The 16,282-nt window shown below is 39.9% G+C and overlaps 2 protein-coding genes across 2 annotated transcripts in view; both read right to left on the bottom strand.

The window, feature by feature from the left end:
* Positions 1 to 232: 232 nt before the first annotated feature.
* On the bottom strand, positions 233 to 9,629 carry tspan4b (tetraspanin 4b). The gene is made up of 8 exons (XM_079282559.1): positions 9,325 to 9,629; positions 6,786 to 6,855; positions 6,388 to 6,579; positions 6,234 to 6,308; positions 4,244 to 4,339; positions 3,658 to 3,771; positions 1,684 to 1,767; positions 233 to 1,298 (listed from the first exon to the last, which is right to left on the bottom strand). Exons 2-8 carry the CDS (start codon positions 6,852 to 6,854, stop codon positions 1,230 to 1,232), a joined length of 699 nt encoding a protein of 232 aa, XP_079138685.1. The 5' UTR covers position 6,855; positions 9,325 to 9,629; the 3' UTR covers positions 233 to 1,229.
* Positions 9,630 to 14,211: 4,582 nt separating this feature from the next.
* The window catches only part of prr12b (proline rich 12b), a gene marked incomplete at its 5' end in the record, with an annotated part of 32,893 nt that continues 30,822 nt past the window's right edge, over positions 14,212 to 16,282 (bottom strand). The window contains 2 exons of the mRNA XM_079281340.1: positions 14,212 to 15,789; positions 16,060 to 16,155. Coding sequence (XP_079137466.1) covers positions 15,655 to 15,789; positions 16,060 to 16,155 — 231 coding nt within the window. The 3' untranslated portion in view covers positions 14,212 to 15,654. The remainder of the gene's footprint in view (positions 15,790 to 16,059; positions 16,156 to 16,282) is intronic.

The raw sequence follows: 16,282 nt of genomic DNA, 5'->3' as shown, positions 1-16,282 counted from the left end.
CAGCACATGTTGTGGCCGGTTACAGCTGGAACAGCTTCGTGGTACAGTATATCAGCCAGAACTAAACTGTGTGCTGTTGCTTATGTTGAGTGTGGAAGTGTGACTTTTGTAGCCATGTATCACTGCCTTCCACTGGCAAACACATCTCTTTCTTTCTTCTTTGGAGGCTCTGAAAACGTCACAGTGTTGGCAAAAAATAAACTGCAATAAAAATCGGTATGGAACATGTCCAAACAGTCTCAATAATACTTTACTGATGGCAAATAATCTTACAGTTTTTGCTAAAACACAACATGTTACAGTATGCAACAATAAAAAAGACAAGCTTTGATAAACTCGTGTGGTAAATAAGGACAATAAAGAATGACAAAGAGTTACCATGAATATCTTGTTGCTATGATGATTAGATGAGATGGATTGAAATAAGAGCACCTTAAAGCTGGGAAGTCACTGAACTTCACGGAATGTTCAAAGTGCTCATATAGTTTAGAAATATATACAAGGCTTGAACATATTAACAAAGTGAACCAAGTGCTATGTATGAAGTTTTCTTTCTGTTTTGTTATTCTCTTCTTCTTCTTGACATCCTGGACAGATAATGAAATTATGAATGGTGAGTAACAGCCCTGCTGAGTAAGAGAATGATCCCTTGTTGTTTCATTAAATAGAAATATGATGAGCAGAATTAATAACAAATATCACTCTATTATTTCCTATACGTGACAAAAATTAACAAATAAGCGACTCTGGAAACAAAATACTGTAAAGTAAGGAGAGACAGATATTCTTGTGAGATGACAGTGGACCCAGTGTTTCCCCTCAGGTTGCTCTCCAGGTGCAATGCATTTGTTTTGTCTGGAGGCTGATGAATTCCAGTAGTAAAGTGAAAGCTTACTGATCTGTGATGATGACTATATTTCATGGCTGGTACAACCAAACCTCCTCAGTCTGTTAATACTGGCTTTGTCTGTACTGCCAGTGTTGATTGCCCACTGATTTGGTTGGCTAGAGTTACAATAGCTTTTTGGGGAATATTCATTTTTTAAGCCAATGCCTCAGAGCATTTGAAAGGCACCCGTGTTAGGTCTGAAACCACAGTAAGCAGCGGAGCAACACAGACTGGATTGGGGCTTTTGAAATTTTCGATCAGGTTTTGCGGTTGTCTGGAGATCCCAGAGGAGTTTGTGATGAGCTTTCCCATCAAGGGCCAGTGAACAGCTGGTCTGCAGTCAGTCCAAGTCCTTCTCAGCACACAGAATTTGACAGTACATCAGCAAGGAGAACACCAGGGCCAGGATCTGACGAGAGAAGAGGTCAAATAAAATCTATTTCAAGTTATTTCAATTTGATCCTGTTTGAAGTAGACATTTCTAGAGCCTGACCAATACGAGATGTATGGGGGATAGAGAGATAGATAGATAGACGGACAGACAGACAGACAGACAGAACTTCATCTACATTTAAGGTATGTCAAAGATAACACTTTTTTTAATGCATCCACATTTATTTAATTCAGAACTTAGAGTGCATGTCTACTGTCCTGCTAACACTTCCCCAAAACGTCAACTTTTAAGGGATTAAGTGTGTACATTTTGCTAACAACATGTCAACAATCACTGAGGTCAGAGAGGGTTTAAACAGACAGCATAATATAAATGACGCATAAATATTGGAGATAAATACCTGCACAACACCAATACACACTCCAAACACCAGGACTGAGGGGATGTTATCCAGCAGCCACTGCCTGGCCTTCTGATAACACGGCTGCAGGGGACAGACAGAGACAGTGACGACAGGTCTAACATACAGTCAGTAAAGACCAATAGAAAGGAAGCATGGTTATGCAGAACTATTTGCAAGATAATGCTTACAGACGGACGAATGAAAAAACTCAGAAGTCTAAGAAGCTATTTAAAAATATGATTGCAGTTAGAGTTAACTGTCATCGTATTTGTTCTGGCCATCATTCCTATCAGCAATACTGGCTTTGTACTCAAGTTACATGATGAGATCTGGAAACACAGCCACAAGGAACACTCATGAGTAAAATGATTCCTCAAGCTGTCTGTTGTAAACATTATCATAGTATGTAGACACACTTTAATCTACTGTACTTATTGTAGTTTAGTGCACACACTTTTTCTGTTCAGTGAGGGATTATTAGCAACATTTCAGGATTCACTTTCAGCTTGAACTTCAAATAAAGTGCTTTCATTAATCTGGATAAAGTGCTGGCTTGTTTTCACCCTGTCAGGTCTTGTCCTAATGGACTTCATTGTAGTGACGTTATTGTGCTCCAAGATTTCACCAAAACAATGCAATCATAACCAAACACCGGCCAAATCTGTGAAAAAAGACCCAAAACTAAACTTAAAATTGTGGTGGCAATGTATGAATGTAAAGCAATAAAAAAAACACAGTGCTGCCAGTTAGCTTAAACAGTTCCTGACAAATTCAACCTATGTTTTTTACTCTGCCTTTATTGAGCCAGGATAATGCTGTTGAGATTTTAAATCTCTCACAAGATATTTTAAACTGCCTAATTCTCTCAAACTAAATCTGAATGGATTCCAGATGGGTGAGGGTATTGAATCTGTCACACATGAAGAATGTTAGGAATGTGTCCATTCTATTCTATTATGTTCAACAGCTTTGTATGTACAGTACAGTGCCTTAACTTTTCTACACGTTGTACTCTCTAGTCCCATTGTGGTACTCGAACAGAAATGGCTATTACGTTGTTTCTGGATATCTGAATTTATAAATCACATGGTTTTCATTACCTGCTGGCCCTTTTCCTGCATGCTGTTGTGTAGATTTTTCAAATGGACTTGCATATGTATAGCGACTTTATAGTCTTCCAGCCACTCAAAGTGCTTTAACAATACATGTCAACATTCATCCGTTCATACACTGGTGGCAGAGGCTGCCACATAAGGTCTAAACTAATGCTCATTCACACACACACTCACACACAGATGGCACTGGGAGCAGTTTTGGGTTCAGTATCTTGTCCCGGGACACTTCTGAACGCTGACTGGAGGAGCTGGGGATTAAACTGGCAATCTTCAGATTAGAGGACGACCCCTTGTACCTCTGAGCCTCTGCCACCCATTACTTCTATTCAGGCAGCTTTTGGTCTGAATGCATGTCAGTGCTGTATGAAAATCCACTTTGTTTGACTGAGTAAAAAAAATTCAGCAGTCTTGTGGGTAACTTCTATTAAATAATCAATCCGCACTCCTGCAAAACCAACAGCATTTACAAAACAAGCTCATATTGTGTTTCAGGTGTGCACATTTATGTAGAAATAAGAACCTGACAACTAGTAACTTCCAGATCTGTTCATAAGGAGCCAAACCGAGCTGCTGATGTTCATACGAATCGATACCTCAGATGCTAAGGCTAAAGGGCAGGCAAGGTAAGTTACTGATAACTGTTAATTATAATAATGATAATTGGAAATCATGATATCAAATACTGCATGCAGTGTCCAGTTACTGTCACAAATATGTGTGACTTCATTTTTCTGACTACTTTTAAATTCATCAGCGCCTTCGGACACACTCATGCATCTCAAACACATTTAGATTTTATTTGAGAGAATCAGACTAAATAAAAACAACTTGTTTTATAGCTGAGCAGCAGACCAACCTCACTCCATCCGTCAACACACTGGTCTGTCCCAACGGAGCAGCAGGATGAGGGCAACGTTCCATTCAGCACATCATACCAGTCGGTTTTGTTAGTTACTCCACAGCACTTGAACTGGGAGAAGAGACAGCAAGACATAACTTATACACCACTGGCTAGTGCTGTTTGAAAAGCGGGCTCAGGGATGGAGGGTACACAATCCCAATAGTATCACAACCACTGAGTGGCCAAACAAACCAGCGGGTAGGTTCTACTAACGGTTACAGTTGTGATAAAGGAAAACAAGAATGTTACAGGGAAAAGGCCATCAGAATGATCGATACAGCCTGTAGACGTTGAAATGTGACCACGGGATACCTGACACATTATTTAAATACAGTATGTTGTATGTAGCTTAAGAGTATGAAACAACCTCAGGCAAGAGGTAAAGGTAGCAGTTAGTTTTAGGCATACTGATCCCTTTAGGGTGGAGTGACTGTGACAACTTCCACCAGTAGTGCCATCATCTGTTCTGTTTTACACAGCCTGTCCTACTGTACACGCATGCAACATAAGACGTGATGCATTGTTTGTGAAGAGTGCTCACCATTTTCTGGACGTTGTCCCAAGATTTTTTCAGTCCAGGTTCTGATTCATAAGTCTTCATACCTTCCTTCAATTCACCTTGTGCTTTGGAATCCAGCTTACAAAAAGAGGAAGAAAGAAACAGATATTTGATCCAGGATCTTGAGGCAGTGTGAACATGGATAGGTGATCAGTCTACTGCGGCTTCTCTATCAAGCAGTAGTTCTGTCCTCACTCCTCTATGGGGCTGAATGCTGCACTACCTACAACAGACACATCACAGCCCTGGAACAATATCAGCAGCAATGCCTAGAAGATCCTCTGGACCAACTGGGAAGACAGGCGGACAAACGTCCATCCTGGAGGAAGCCAACCTACCAAGTATCTCCACAACTATCATGGTACCAGCTTCGATGGACAGGCCATACAATCTGCACCCAAGGGGAACAAAAGAAGCATTACATGGATGACCTCATATCCCACCTGAGAAGATAATGCATTAACCTCAACAACTGGGAAGAGATGGCTTGTTACAGGAACCTCTTGAAGAGGATGGCTTATCAAGGCACAGCAGGAGAAGTAACTCCACTGTGACTTCTGCTGGTGCTAAGATTTTTTACAACTGAGGCCCTGGTAGTGTGGACATACAGTAATGTGTCATAAACGGGCATTTGCTTGATTATTTACTTTGTATAATGTTAGAAAATACTGAAAAGCATACAATACAAAACATACAATTTCCCATGGTGATGTGTTTTTAAGATTCCTGGCATTGAGAGAGAGGCAGGGGTCATTGTGGAGAGGTCGCAGCTCAATCACCATCCACGCTCACAGTCACACCTACACGTAATTTAGAGTCAGCAATTAACCTAACCTGCATGTTATTGACTGTTAAAGGAAAACCCACGCTGACACGGGGAGAACATGAAAACTTACCCAGCAGGTTCAAACCCAGAACCCTCTGTGAGGCGACAGATTGATGCTTACTGCATCCATCCTCACTAGACAAATCTTTAAACTGGAGGTCTGACGATTTGCTCCATTTTATTAAGCTTGTGACAATCTTTGATGAACATTAGTGATTACAAAAAGTTCATATTTCATTATCCCAAACCCAGAGGCTGCTTGCATCACATTTTATACGTATCCAGAGGTCATAGTGAAAAACATTCAGGATTCCTAAAGAGTAATGCGCAAAGAAAGCATTGTGTTTCTATTTCATCACATGTACTTAACAACGAGATCAAATGTCCCCGTCACTATGGGCCCCCTGATTATATTATCGTCTGTCTTCGTGTTTTTTTATTGTTAGCAAAATAGACATTTTATTTTTTAATAGTTATACTTTCCCTAACTCATGAAGCTAAAAGTCAAATGTCCAGTGAAAACAACAAAGGGGACAGAAGTCAATGAGAAGTCTTGAGCCTCTGCAAAAAAACAATTCAGTCCACGAGCCCAACTGACCTTCAGCTCTTGTTCATCGCCATGCAACCGGCCCCTTCCATTCCTCTCCTCCGTCCCTCATCATCCCACAGAACTCAACCAGTCTTTCCACATCCTGCAGCCATTCCAAATAAAACTATTTTATTCCTTTTTTTGTTCCTTACTCAGGCCCTGGTCTTTGTTAGTGATTTTGACAATGATAACTGCTGCATTGATTTGGATATCTGATATATTAAATAACATTGGAACCTAATCTGAGAAAGACTGAGCAAAGAGGATTCCAGCCGACTCAGCCAAAATTCGATCTCAGAGTCAGCTAATTTAGATTTTTACCCATGTCCTTTTCTGTTAAACCATATCTATAACAACAACACCAGACTTGTTTTTTTCGAACTCATCTTCATTTTCACCACATTTATATTTTCTCTCCTAATTTTGAGCTGAACCTTAGTCTTGATCATTCCCCGTAGAATAGTGATGTTATTACGATGTTTATTTTGTATCTCTTATTTTATTCTCGTTCTCATGTTATCCTCTGTGAACATTGCATTGGTAGATGGTGAGCTCACCTTGTCATGGAAGATGTGTATAACCAACATTAGAGTGACCTCTGTCAGGACCAGGAGCAGAAGGATCACAAAGAACTGCAGAACAGAAAAGAGCAGTTGGAGACTGACATAGCCAAAAGATATCTGCAACTTCTCCACCTGGTGGACCTCTCACCATGAACAACAGGCACCGCTGCTCTTTCAGGGCTCCGAGACAACCCAGGAAGCCAGTCACCATGGTGATGCCACCGGCAACCAGCAGCAGGTTGGCAGCTGAGAGGGATGGAAAAGACAGGGGAAGAGAGGAAAACTCCGCCTGCGTGAAGGAAAGCCAGACTCCAATGCCAAACAAGCCGCATCCTCCTAGCTTTTCAGGAAACGTAATGTCAAGCCGGTGTCAAAATGCAACTTTACTCACAATGCATATGTCTGGAAATTGTGTGAACTTGGCACCTCTGTGGAACTCAGTGTTAAATCATTTCAGAAGCATGCAATAAGCATATTCAAACTCTTTATGGAAAGTGTAAATGGACAAAAATGTATGACAGCAACTTGGGACTGAGCAATACTAACCCAGAAGATGAGGTTAAAGACAAACATCAAATATTTGACACAGCACAAACACCTCCGAGACACTGACATCCTGCAGCAGAAAGAGGGAAGCAGAAGAGAACTACGTTCAAACAATGCTGCATGTCACCGCTAACTTAGCCTGGCTGCTGTGTTGTTGTGCCGTCATGTACCCACTATGGTTAAATAACTGAGGAATGAATGTGCAGTCTCTTTTATGGCTTTGTTGTGGTGTGTCTGGGGTTTCCTTGGTGAGAGGGCTGGTGTTTGAGCAGGGAGCAAGAGATGAGCAAAGAGATGGCAAATGTGTATTGTGAAGAACAATGATAAGATGTTTCAAGACAATTCAATTTCATTTTTTACAGCACAAACACATACAACGGGGCGTGTCCAGGGAGGACATTTTCCTAAACTAGGATTGGCTAGTTCGAACCAACTGTTTGTTATTTATTAACACTTTTAACCGAATTCTAGATTGTGTCCATACTTGTTGTGATGAAATGTATTTATCTTAATGTGGCTGGTTCTTCTGTTACCATATTTTTACAGTTACATACAAACTAAAAAGTATGGAACCTCTATGTTACAATTGTGTTGTGATTGGTTGGTTTATCTTTTAAATAAAAATGTTAAACACAGGACTGTAAGATACTGTAATGTTAGCTATTAAAGTAGATATGAGTAGTGGAGACCGGAAGGTAATGCTATACGTGTTTGTGTGTGTGTGTGTGTGTGTGTGTGCGCGCGCGTGTGTGTGTGTTTCCACAGACAGTGATATGTTCTGGTATATTATAGTCACATGTTGTACATGTGTACTTTGTTACTGTGATACTGTGATGCTACTTCAGCTTCCTGTTCTCTTTGCACAGGATGAAGACGGTGGATATTTTAAAAAGTGGTCACTATAAGAGGAATAATTACAGCGACTAACTCTTTTAGTGTATGAGTTTATATGACGTTGATGTTTTTAATAGGTCAAAGTTGTGAAACATTACCCTACAAACACGTTATGTGTTTGTGTGTATGTGAGCATGTTCACAGTAGAAGTGTGATTGGTCTCTGACTAAGTGGTCCTCACACTGACTACTGACCCCACACAGGAAGTCAAACTGCTGACAGGAAGGAAGCTCCCTCCTCTCCTCAGTAGACCTAATTATACTGCTGAAGGCATTTCCCAAGGCCGCAGCAAACCTGTGAGTCACACATCTTCTTCAAACCCTTTTTCAGAGCAAAGTGACGATAGCTGCTGTGGTTAAGTATGGCACAGAATTATGTTAGTTGTTGTATTGATTGTACAAATCAAGGAGGAAAGCTTGTGTTTTATGTCAGTGCATGTTTCTACCAGCTACGGTAGGTGAATAGTCAGAGGACATGATGAGACCTACAGCAGAGGTTCTCAAAGTCTGAGACTGTGAATAAGGCAACGAGGGCTAGCCAATCAGAGGCAGGGAAGGAATGCAGAATGCTTCACTGAATGCAGGTCTGGGGGGAAAAAAATCAATCAATCAATAACAGACCGAGCATCTGCCAGTGGCTATGAAAGATAATTTGGCGTGTGGATGTAAGGGAACCTCAATGTCTCCAAAAAACTCTCTTGCACACTTATTGCTAGTGCCTAAGGTTGCCATAGACACTCAACAATTGACCCAAGACAGCCTAATATTGCTGTTTGACATAACTTCAGACTACACCAAAGAAAAACGTCTGTCCTGATTCACTGATGTATCAGTTTCTGATATATATATAACTTCTGTATCTCTGAGCTATCTATAAAACACACATATTTAGGCTATGCTATGTGATCTTATCACTCATGTAAAAATGAATGTCATCAGTTTTAATTTCCATTTGGTCTCTACTCTGAATAGTTTGTAGCCCCCCGGGGAGGCCCGCCTCCCACTTTGTAAACCTCAGACCTACAGTGATTGATCGAATACCAGTAACCTTCACACATGAGTATCTCATCAGCCATTGCTATGGTTTATGTTTGGGTATTTTTGGCACAAAAAGTCGAGAGGTCCTCATCGGGTACATGTCAACAGTACGGCTGTCCTCGACAAATTGATTAGTGTAGTTATTAGACAGATCAGTAGAACTGTAATTTTCACAGCGCTGTGAGTGGTCTGAAGACTAGAGAGCTTCTATATAAATGCAAGTCCAGACCAGAGATGTGCTCATACGTTTCTTGGAAATAAGTCGTTCAAAATGAAAAAGCATAAAAAGTGACGAAAGAGATCTTCTAGTAAACAGGTGGTTTGAAGGGCAATCCTTTCAACTCATTTAATGCATTGTTGAGATTATTATGCTGATAACTATAATTGATATTATCATTATTATGGTCAGCAGCCCAGTGTGTTTAATCCACAGATATTTTGCACAGTGAAAACAGTTCCATTTTAACGCATAGAAACTAAACATGAACAGTGATTATAGGACAAAATGTTATCTTCATGTAAACATGCTGAGGTTTGAACATTAAGTAAAGTGAAGTGTCTGGTGTCCAGATTTAGTATAACAGTAAATCATATGCTGCAGACTTTACCTGAAGGTGAGTTTCTATTCTTTGTCCTGCTCCTCTTCGTGTCTCCGGCTCCTTCACCCCCTGGTTCTGATCTTTACTCACTTTTTCTCTTCAGATCCCCTTCGCATTGGTCCCTGAAGCAGTCAGGCTTTGCTTCTCTTCCTCGCTATTGTTCTTCACTGGTAGACGTTGTCCGCCCGCTTTACCCAAATCAACTTGTCCTCTTCCACGATTCAGAACTTTAGATTAGATTTGTGAAATTTTCCACCTGGAAGGTTTTATTTTACTTTTTGTGTCCTTTTCTTAACACAACTGCATCTCTTTCTCTCCTAAATTATTTCCAGATGTGCGTTGTTGCCCGCCCTGTCTCTGTTCCTCCCCTTCCCATTTTTTCCTGCTACTTGTCCCTCCTCCAGCTCATAGCTTCTAAACCTCAGCCTGCCCCACTTTTCCCACTTCTTTCTCTTTGTTCTGGAAACGTTGGGTCATCCTCCTGTTTCCTGTGTCTCAGTGATGTTCTTTACCTTGCTGCACTTGGCCGTACTCTCACAAGCATGCACACTGTCTTTCCTGACCAAATGGTGGATTTGCTCCACGTTACTGCTGACCACTTCCAGAGCTTTAAATGTTTCAAGCTAGCCACTGCTTTCTATTCTTTTACGACATTAACTTGTGTTGTCTCTGTGTTATCTCTCAATGTGTTGTCTCTCTCAAAGTAAAAAAAAATGGCAAAAATAAAGAAGTTATAACAGATTTTAACTAAATCTCTGTTTTGCACTTTTTAATGCAACTATGTTTATATACATGTGAGTACTTCACTCTGTCAACTAAATCAGTTTTCTGCTGACATCAGCAGATCATGCAAATAATAGCAAAATACATAATGAGAATATTTGTTTTGTCACATTATTAAATGTATAAATTAGATTCTTAGATTAAGGTCAAAACATTAAACCACCAATGAAAAAAGACACACATGTGGCACTTTAACATTGCCCTGACGTCCGTGGTCATGAAAACGTTTGAGTGACTGGTGTTGACCCACCTGAAGGACATCACAGGGTCCCTGCTGGACCCCCTGCAGTTTGTCTACCAGGCAAACAGGTCGGTGGATGATGCAGTCAGTATGGGACTGCACTATATGCTGCAACATCTCGACTCCCCAGGGACATATGCAAGGGTTCTGTTTGTGGACTTCAGCTCTGCGTTCAACACCATCATCCCAGAAATGCTGGAACCCAAACTCTCTTTCCTGACAGACAGGACGCAGCAGGTGAGGCTGGAAATAATCACATCCAGCACCGGCGCCCCTCAGGGATGTGTGCTCTCCCCACTGCTCTTCTCCCTCGACCAACAACTGTACCTCAGAAGACCACCAGACACAGGAACAGCTTCTTTCCAATGGCCCTCACTCTCATGAACAATGAATCAGTCATACTGCACCTTTACCTCCATTTTGCACTCTATTCTGCACTATTACCTCCATTTCATTGTCATTGTTGTTGTGTTTTATGTTGATACATATACTTTTGTACATATATTTATATTTGTATATAGTAGTTAAATGTGTATGCTTACCTCTGTTCTACTTTGTTGTCCTTGTTTTTTGTATATTGTCTATTTCTGTGCATGTACATTGAGAGCAACGGAAAACAACTGAGTCAAATTCATATATGGCCAATAAAGCTGATTCTGATTCTGATGATTTGCTTTGAGACTCATGTGTCACATCATTTACATTCTCTATTGTGTAGTAATATATTGCTATTGTGTAGCCAACTTGTAGCAATAGTAACATGAGATAAGAGAGACTTTATTGCCATCCAGTGCAGTACAGTACATAGAGGAATGGAACTGCGTTATGCTTTTATGTGTGTCTATCTACATTCCAATCTGTGTGTGCCTTTTGTAACTATATTTGTATCCCTATTCTGTTTCAAACATAACTGAAGCTGCTCCCTTGGTGTATCCAACAAGCTGCAACAGTGCCAATGTTTCGATGTGTGAATCAAGCACTCATCCCTGGTCCCAAGGCTTTCTCTCACCAAACAAAAGGGTTTTTTTGGGGGGTCGTTTTTCCTGAACCGATGCGAGGATTTAGATTGTAAAGCCCTCTGAGGCAGATTTGGGATTTTAATATAATAATAATTGCATTATAATTGAATTGAAACCTCATATGGAATATTATTGGTCCAACCTGAAGCATCATTTATGGAGCAGCATCAGAGGCATTACTGACCCCGTTCATTGCCAATTCCCTGGATGTGCCACTGTACTCCGCTTTATGATGCATGATCAGCTTGTTGTTGACGAAGTAAAAACTGTCCGAGCGAGTCTCAAACGGGTTGGAAATCATTTCCTCTACTGAGCAGAGCAAAAGAGAAACAGGTGCAGATGGAGTTTGACATTGTAAGATGGAGACTATTTCATTTGTATAAGGACAACAGCAGCAAGACAAGGGCAGACTGGCTAGTACGGGGAGGCGTTCCAACGGGGTATCTACAAAAAACACAAAATTAAAAAACAAAACACCAGAGAGAGATGCTCATGTGCCATTTATTCAGATTTAAAAATAATAATAAAAACATTTGTTGCCTTGATCTATTGATCTGTTTGGTTTTCTTGTTAAATATAATAGTTTTGATTATATGTAATTTAGTTTTGACAATAATGTAACATTGACAATTATGCCAAAAAAGCTTATTTTAATTTGAATAGAGAGGTGGTGGAAGGAGCAGTGGGCGTGTCCACATTGGTAGAGCAACACAGAGGGAAAGAGGAAACGTACTAATACACAGAAATCACTCAAATAATCCTGCAGACTGTTTCCATGGTAACAAACAAATCATATTTCTAGTTATAGACTGATGCAGTAGTCATAGCAACAAACAATGACCTGGGTGTAATAGCTGTCCAGCAGGAGCTGGACGGAGTCCTGGTGTCCTTGGATGATGCTCTCGATGATCCTCTCCACATCTGACACCATGCCTGCAGCCCAACCAACACCAACAGCCCCAAGCTTACACATGAAGAGACAAATATTCTAGGAATTATAATACCTAGTTCCACAATCAGGTTGCATGAAAGATCAATGTTAAAAGTAACATCACTAGAAGTAATTAGCTCCTTCTGCCCATTGAAACAAGTATAGACCCTAATGACATTGTACCACTTTGGATAAAAACTTCCCACAAAAGAATTAAAAGGTTTCTTGAAAATGTCAAATTCTTTGAAAGAGCATGACGTTGTTATCAAACTCATATGTTTTCAATTTGTTGCTTCGTTGATACCAATAGTTTTTAGTTGATTTTTACAACATACATGATGAAATGTGTGAAATGGTAATGAAATCAAAGCATTTACTGTGGTGATGCAGTTCAACGTTACAACAGCAGTGACCATGAGTTCCTGCACTCACCTGTTGGTGTGAAGTGCCTCTGACAACTTCTCCTTCTCTTCTCTGACACAACAATGGCTGTGTAATCGCAGTTCTCCTCCTTCCTTCACCCTCTAAGCCCTGGATTTACTCTGGCTATCTACTCTACTACCTGCATGCTTCATCTGTAGCAAGTAATGTAGTTAAGCTGAGTACCCACATGCCAAGAAAATATCCAGATAATCAAATCTCTATTCATGAAATACCAAAATCCAGTATCAAGTATCACCAATATAATACACGAATGTTGATTGTCCAATTTGCCAATTCCTTTAACTGTTCTCTGTTAATCACATGAATGTAAAATAAATAAATAGAGAGACCACTTTTAATGGTGAATAGCTCATGTTTACAGTGTGAATTCTCCAAACGAATGGATGCTCACAACAGAGAAGCACATAGCACACTAGGAAGACTGTCTATGTGTCCACAACACATTGAACATACTGATGCTTGTATTTGTACTCAAAACAGACAAATACGTATTTTTGTTCAATCAGCTGCTAGTTGATTGTTGGTTACTGAGGATTGGTGTCCTTTGATGATGGATAAACATAACTAAATCCAGCTTTTTGATGCAGATATTAATATTTGAAAATAATTGTCACAAGGAACTCTGAATAAAATATAAATCTGGGCTAAGAAAATAAAACAGCAATAAAGGATCCTGCCCACACCGTCCCATTGATACCCCACACAAGGGTTTTCATACTGTACAATGAGAAGCGACTGTATTATTGATTTAATGTGCGCTACTAGTTTTACTGCTTTTTTGCTGTATAGATTATTATTATTATGATCGTATTTACTCAACACATGTATGATATGGATGCAAGTACCAAGCATGAGCTTTTATAGAAGTGTTTCACAACTGAAGCTCATAATTGCATCTTTTTTGCAGCCCTGTCTGCAGCCTCAGATGGATCAGGACCAGATGAAGTTGGCTGATCATCATGGCCAGATTTAACTGTTTAAGTTCCTGTCAAGTTCATTACAGATGGCAGCTTTTATTATATTGTGGCGACGCTGCTTCCCAAGCAATGTTTTTGTTCTCTAAAGCACAAGGATTCTCTCTATCTCACTCTGTGCGTGTGGACTCTTCATTAGTATTTCTATTTATCTGTAAATTAAAATGTATAAATGCTGGGTCAAAAAACACCCTTCAGTCTCTGTACCTTGATGGTGTAGCTTTTGAGAAAAAATATTTTGTTAAAGGGCAGCGATTTTCTTTTCCTTAATGGTACAAACGGATCTGGAAAAGTCATCAAACTTCATGCTGAATTTCGTGTTATTTATGTAGTTAACTCCATGAACGGCTCATTGTTTGTCCTCCTGGTTTCCGCACTATAGATTCTGGATTAACCTGCTGGATCTTTAGTACAGCGATTCTGAATCAGCTCAAATCCACTTCTCGTGCATTGCTCGAACTTCAGTGAAATGACTTATGCACATCAGCACTTTTGTCATTTGAACAGTTTTATTTCATTATTTCAAATACAGGATTTTCATGTACAGAGGAGCAACTGGAAACTAGAGAATGAAGTAGCTATACAATATATACACATCAAAACAACAGAATTGCTCTACAAGTATATCCTCTGAGAGGTCAAAGAATAGGAAATATCAATCAACAACAAACAGATAAAAATGACTGACATTAAACACTGACATTTATGATTTTGGATCATTTCACCTCACACTTCCTTCAAGAAAGTCGTGCTTAATTTTTTCAATCATGGTCTAACAGGCATTAAATCTTCTCTCTTATTGTCTTCTGAAGAGCAAACAGGAAGAACACAGCTTAGTTGTAAATTAGGGGTGTAACAGTTCACACAACTCACGGTTGGGTTGGGTACGATACAGTGGAGCCACGGTTCGGTACGTTTCGGTACAGTAGAAAACTATAAATGCAGAGAAATGTACTTGATTTTAAAATATATTTATTCATTACAACTAACATCATAAAGTTATTCTTTGACTTTGAACAATGATGGAACTATACCTGAGTGACTCATCTTCTGGGGTGTCTTCTTAGCAACACATCCGCATAAAAAACAAAAACTGCTGCTTAATGTTATGTAGTATTGTTACTTACATCTTGCTTACATCTTGTATTGTTACTTACATCTTGCAAAAGAGATTTTTAATCTCAATGGGACTACCTGGTTAAATAAAGGTTTAAAAAATAAATTAATTAATTAATTTAAAAAAAATTTCCAAACGTATTCGGTTCGTCATGCGTACCGAACCGTGAGCCTCGTACCGAACCGTTCAATACGAATACGCGTACCGTTACACCCCTATTGTAAATACATTTCCCCTCAATCAACTGTTTCTAACTGAGACAGGAAGCAAAGAGAGACTGTCATATAGTCCCTTTGAACCTCACTTCTGTCTCACTCAACTATAGTTTACCTGTCTGTCTGATAGACGCAAAGAATTGCAGATGGGCCATTTTATGTATATCCCTTTAAAACATTTGTCAAAAAACAATAACAGCAAACTTCTTAGGACGGTCATTTTTGGAAATGTCCTTGGATAAATTATACAAACCATAGTAGCTCATACTTATAGACATCTAGTGTGTGTCGTTCAAAATTCTGTAGGTCTTAACAAAGAACTCTTTTGTTGTGCTAATCCCTTTTTTACTTTTGTGGAAATCCATCACATTCACGTAGTTCACTCCCTCCATCGTTCAATACTTTTCTTGAAATAAAGAGGTACTTTAAACGGACTTAATAAGAAAACTTTAAAAGTTAAATCTCCGACAAACAAACAAACAGTTGTTGTCTCACTACAAGCATCCGTACAGTTTCGGTAGCGTGATCCATTTGTTTCACAAGCTCTGGATGCCTCTATCCTCCTAATACTGCAGGTGGATGTGTGAGTTTGGTGGCTGGGGCTGTGGTCCTCCTTCAGGCCTTGGCACTGAGGCTAAGCAGTTCCATGAAGGAGCTAAAGAGGCTCTCCAGCCAGCCCTGGTTAGCCATGCACTGCTGCACCACCTCCTCCTGACCGGGGTCCTCCGCTGCCTGCTCAATGCTGTCCGTCTGGGCAGGAAGCAACAAGTCAGTTACACATGCATACATTAACTGCAGAACAAACACAGTTTGTGTAGTCCCTGTGGTAAACAGTCAGGAATAGCTCACTATAGTTTATTCTAACTAACCCTTGTTGGACAGGCCAGCATTTTAACAAATCACATAGATATGTGTAGACATATCTTACCAGTTTAAGCGTTTTATACACAAAGACACAGATGGGATATTGGAGCCAAACTATTACCTAAATACATTTAGCATCGATGCAGTCATCCTTACCTCCTTCTTGCAGTGCAGGAAGGTGTGGTACTTGTAGTGGTGAAGGGAATGATACAGACTGTAGATCCGGCAAGTTTCAATTGAGAGCTTTAGATACTAAAAAAGGTTGAGAAAAAAAAGATTGAAGATTTTTTCCAGCATTTTCTTGTAGGAAATGTTTTCTCCTGAAAGACTGTCCCACCATTTGAAAAAGCACGACTGATAATAAAAGCAACACCATCGA

The sequence above is a fragment of the Melanostigma gelatinosum genome (assembly GCF_949748355.1).
Source record: "Melanostigma gelatinosum genome assembly, chromosome: 13".
NCBI lineage: Eukaryota > Metazoa > Chordata > Actinopteri > Perciformes > Zoarcidae > Melanostigma > Melanostigma gelatinosum.
Note: the sequence above shows the minus strand (reverse complement) of the source record. Positions and strands in the feature narration are given on the sequence as shown.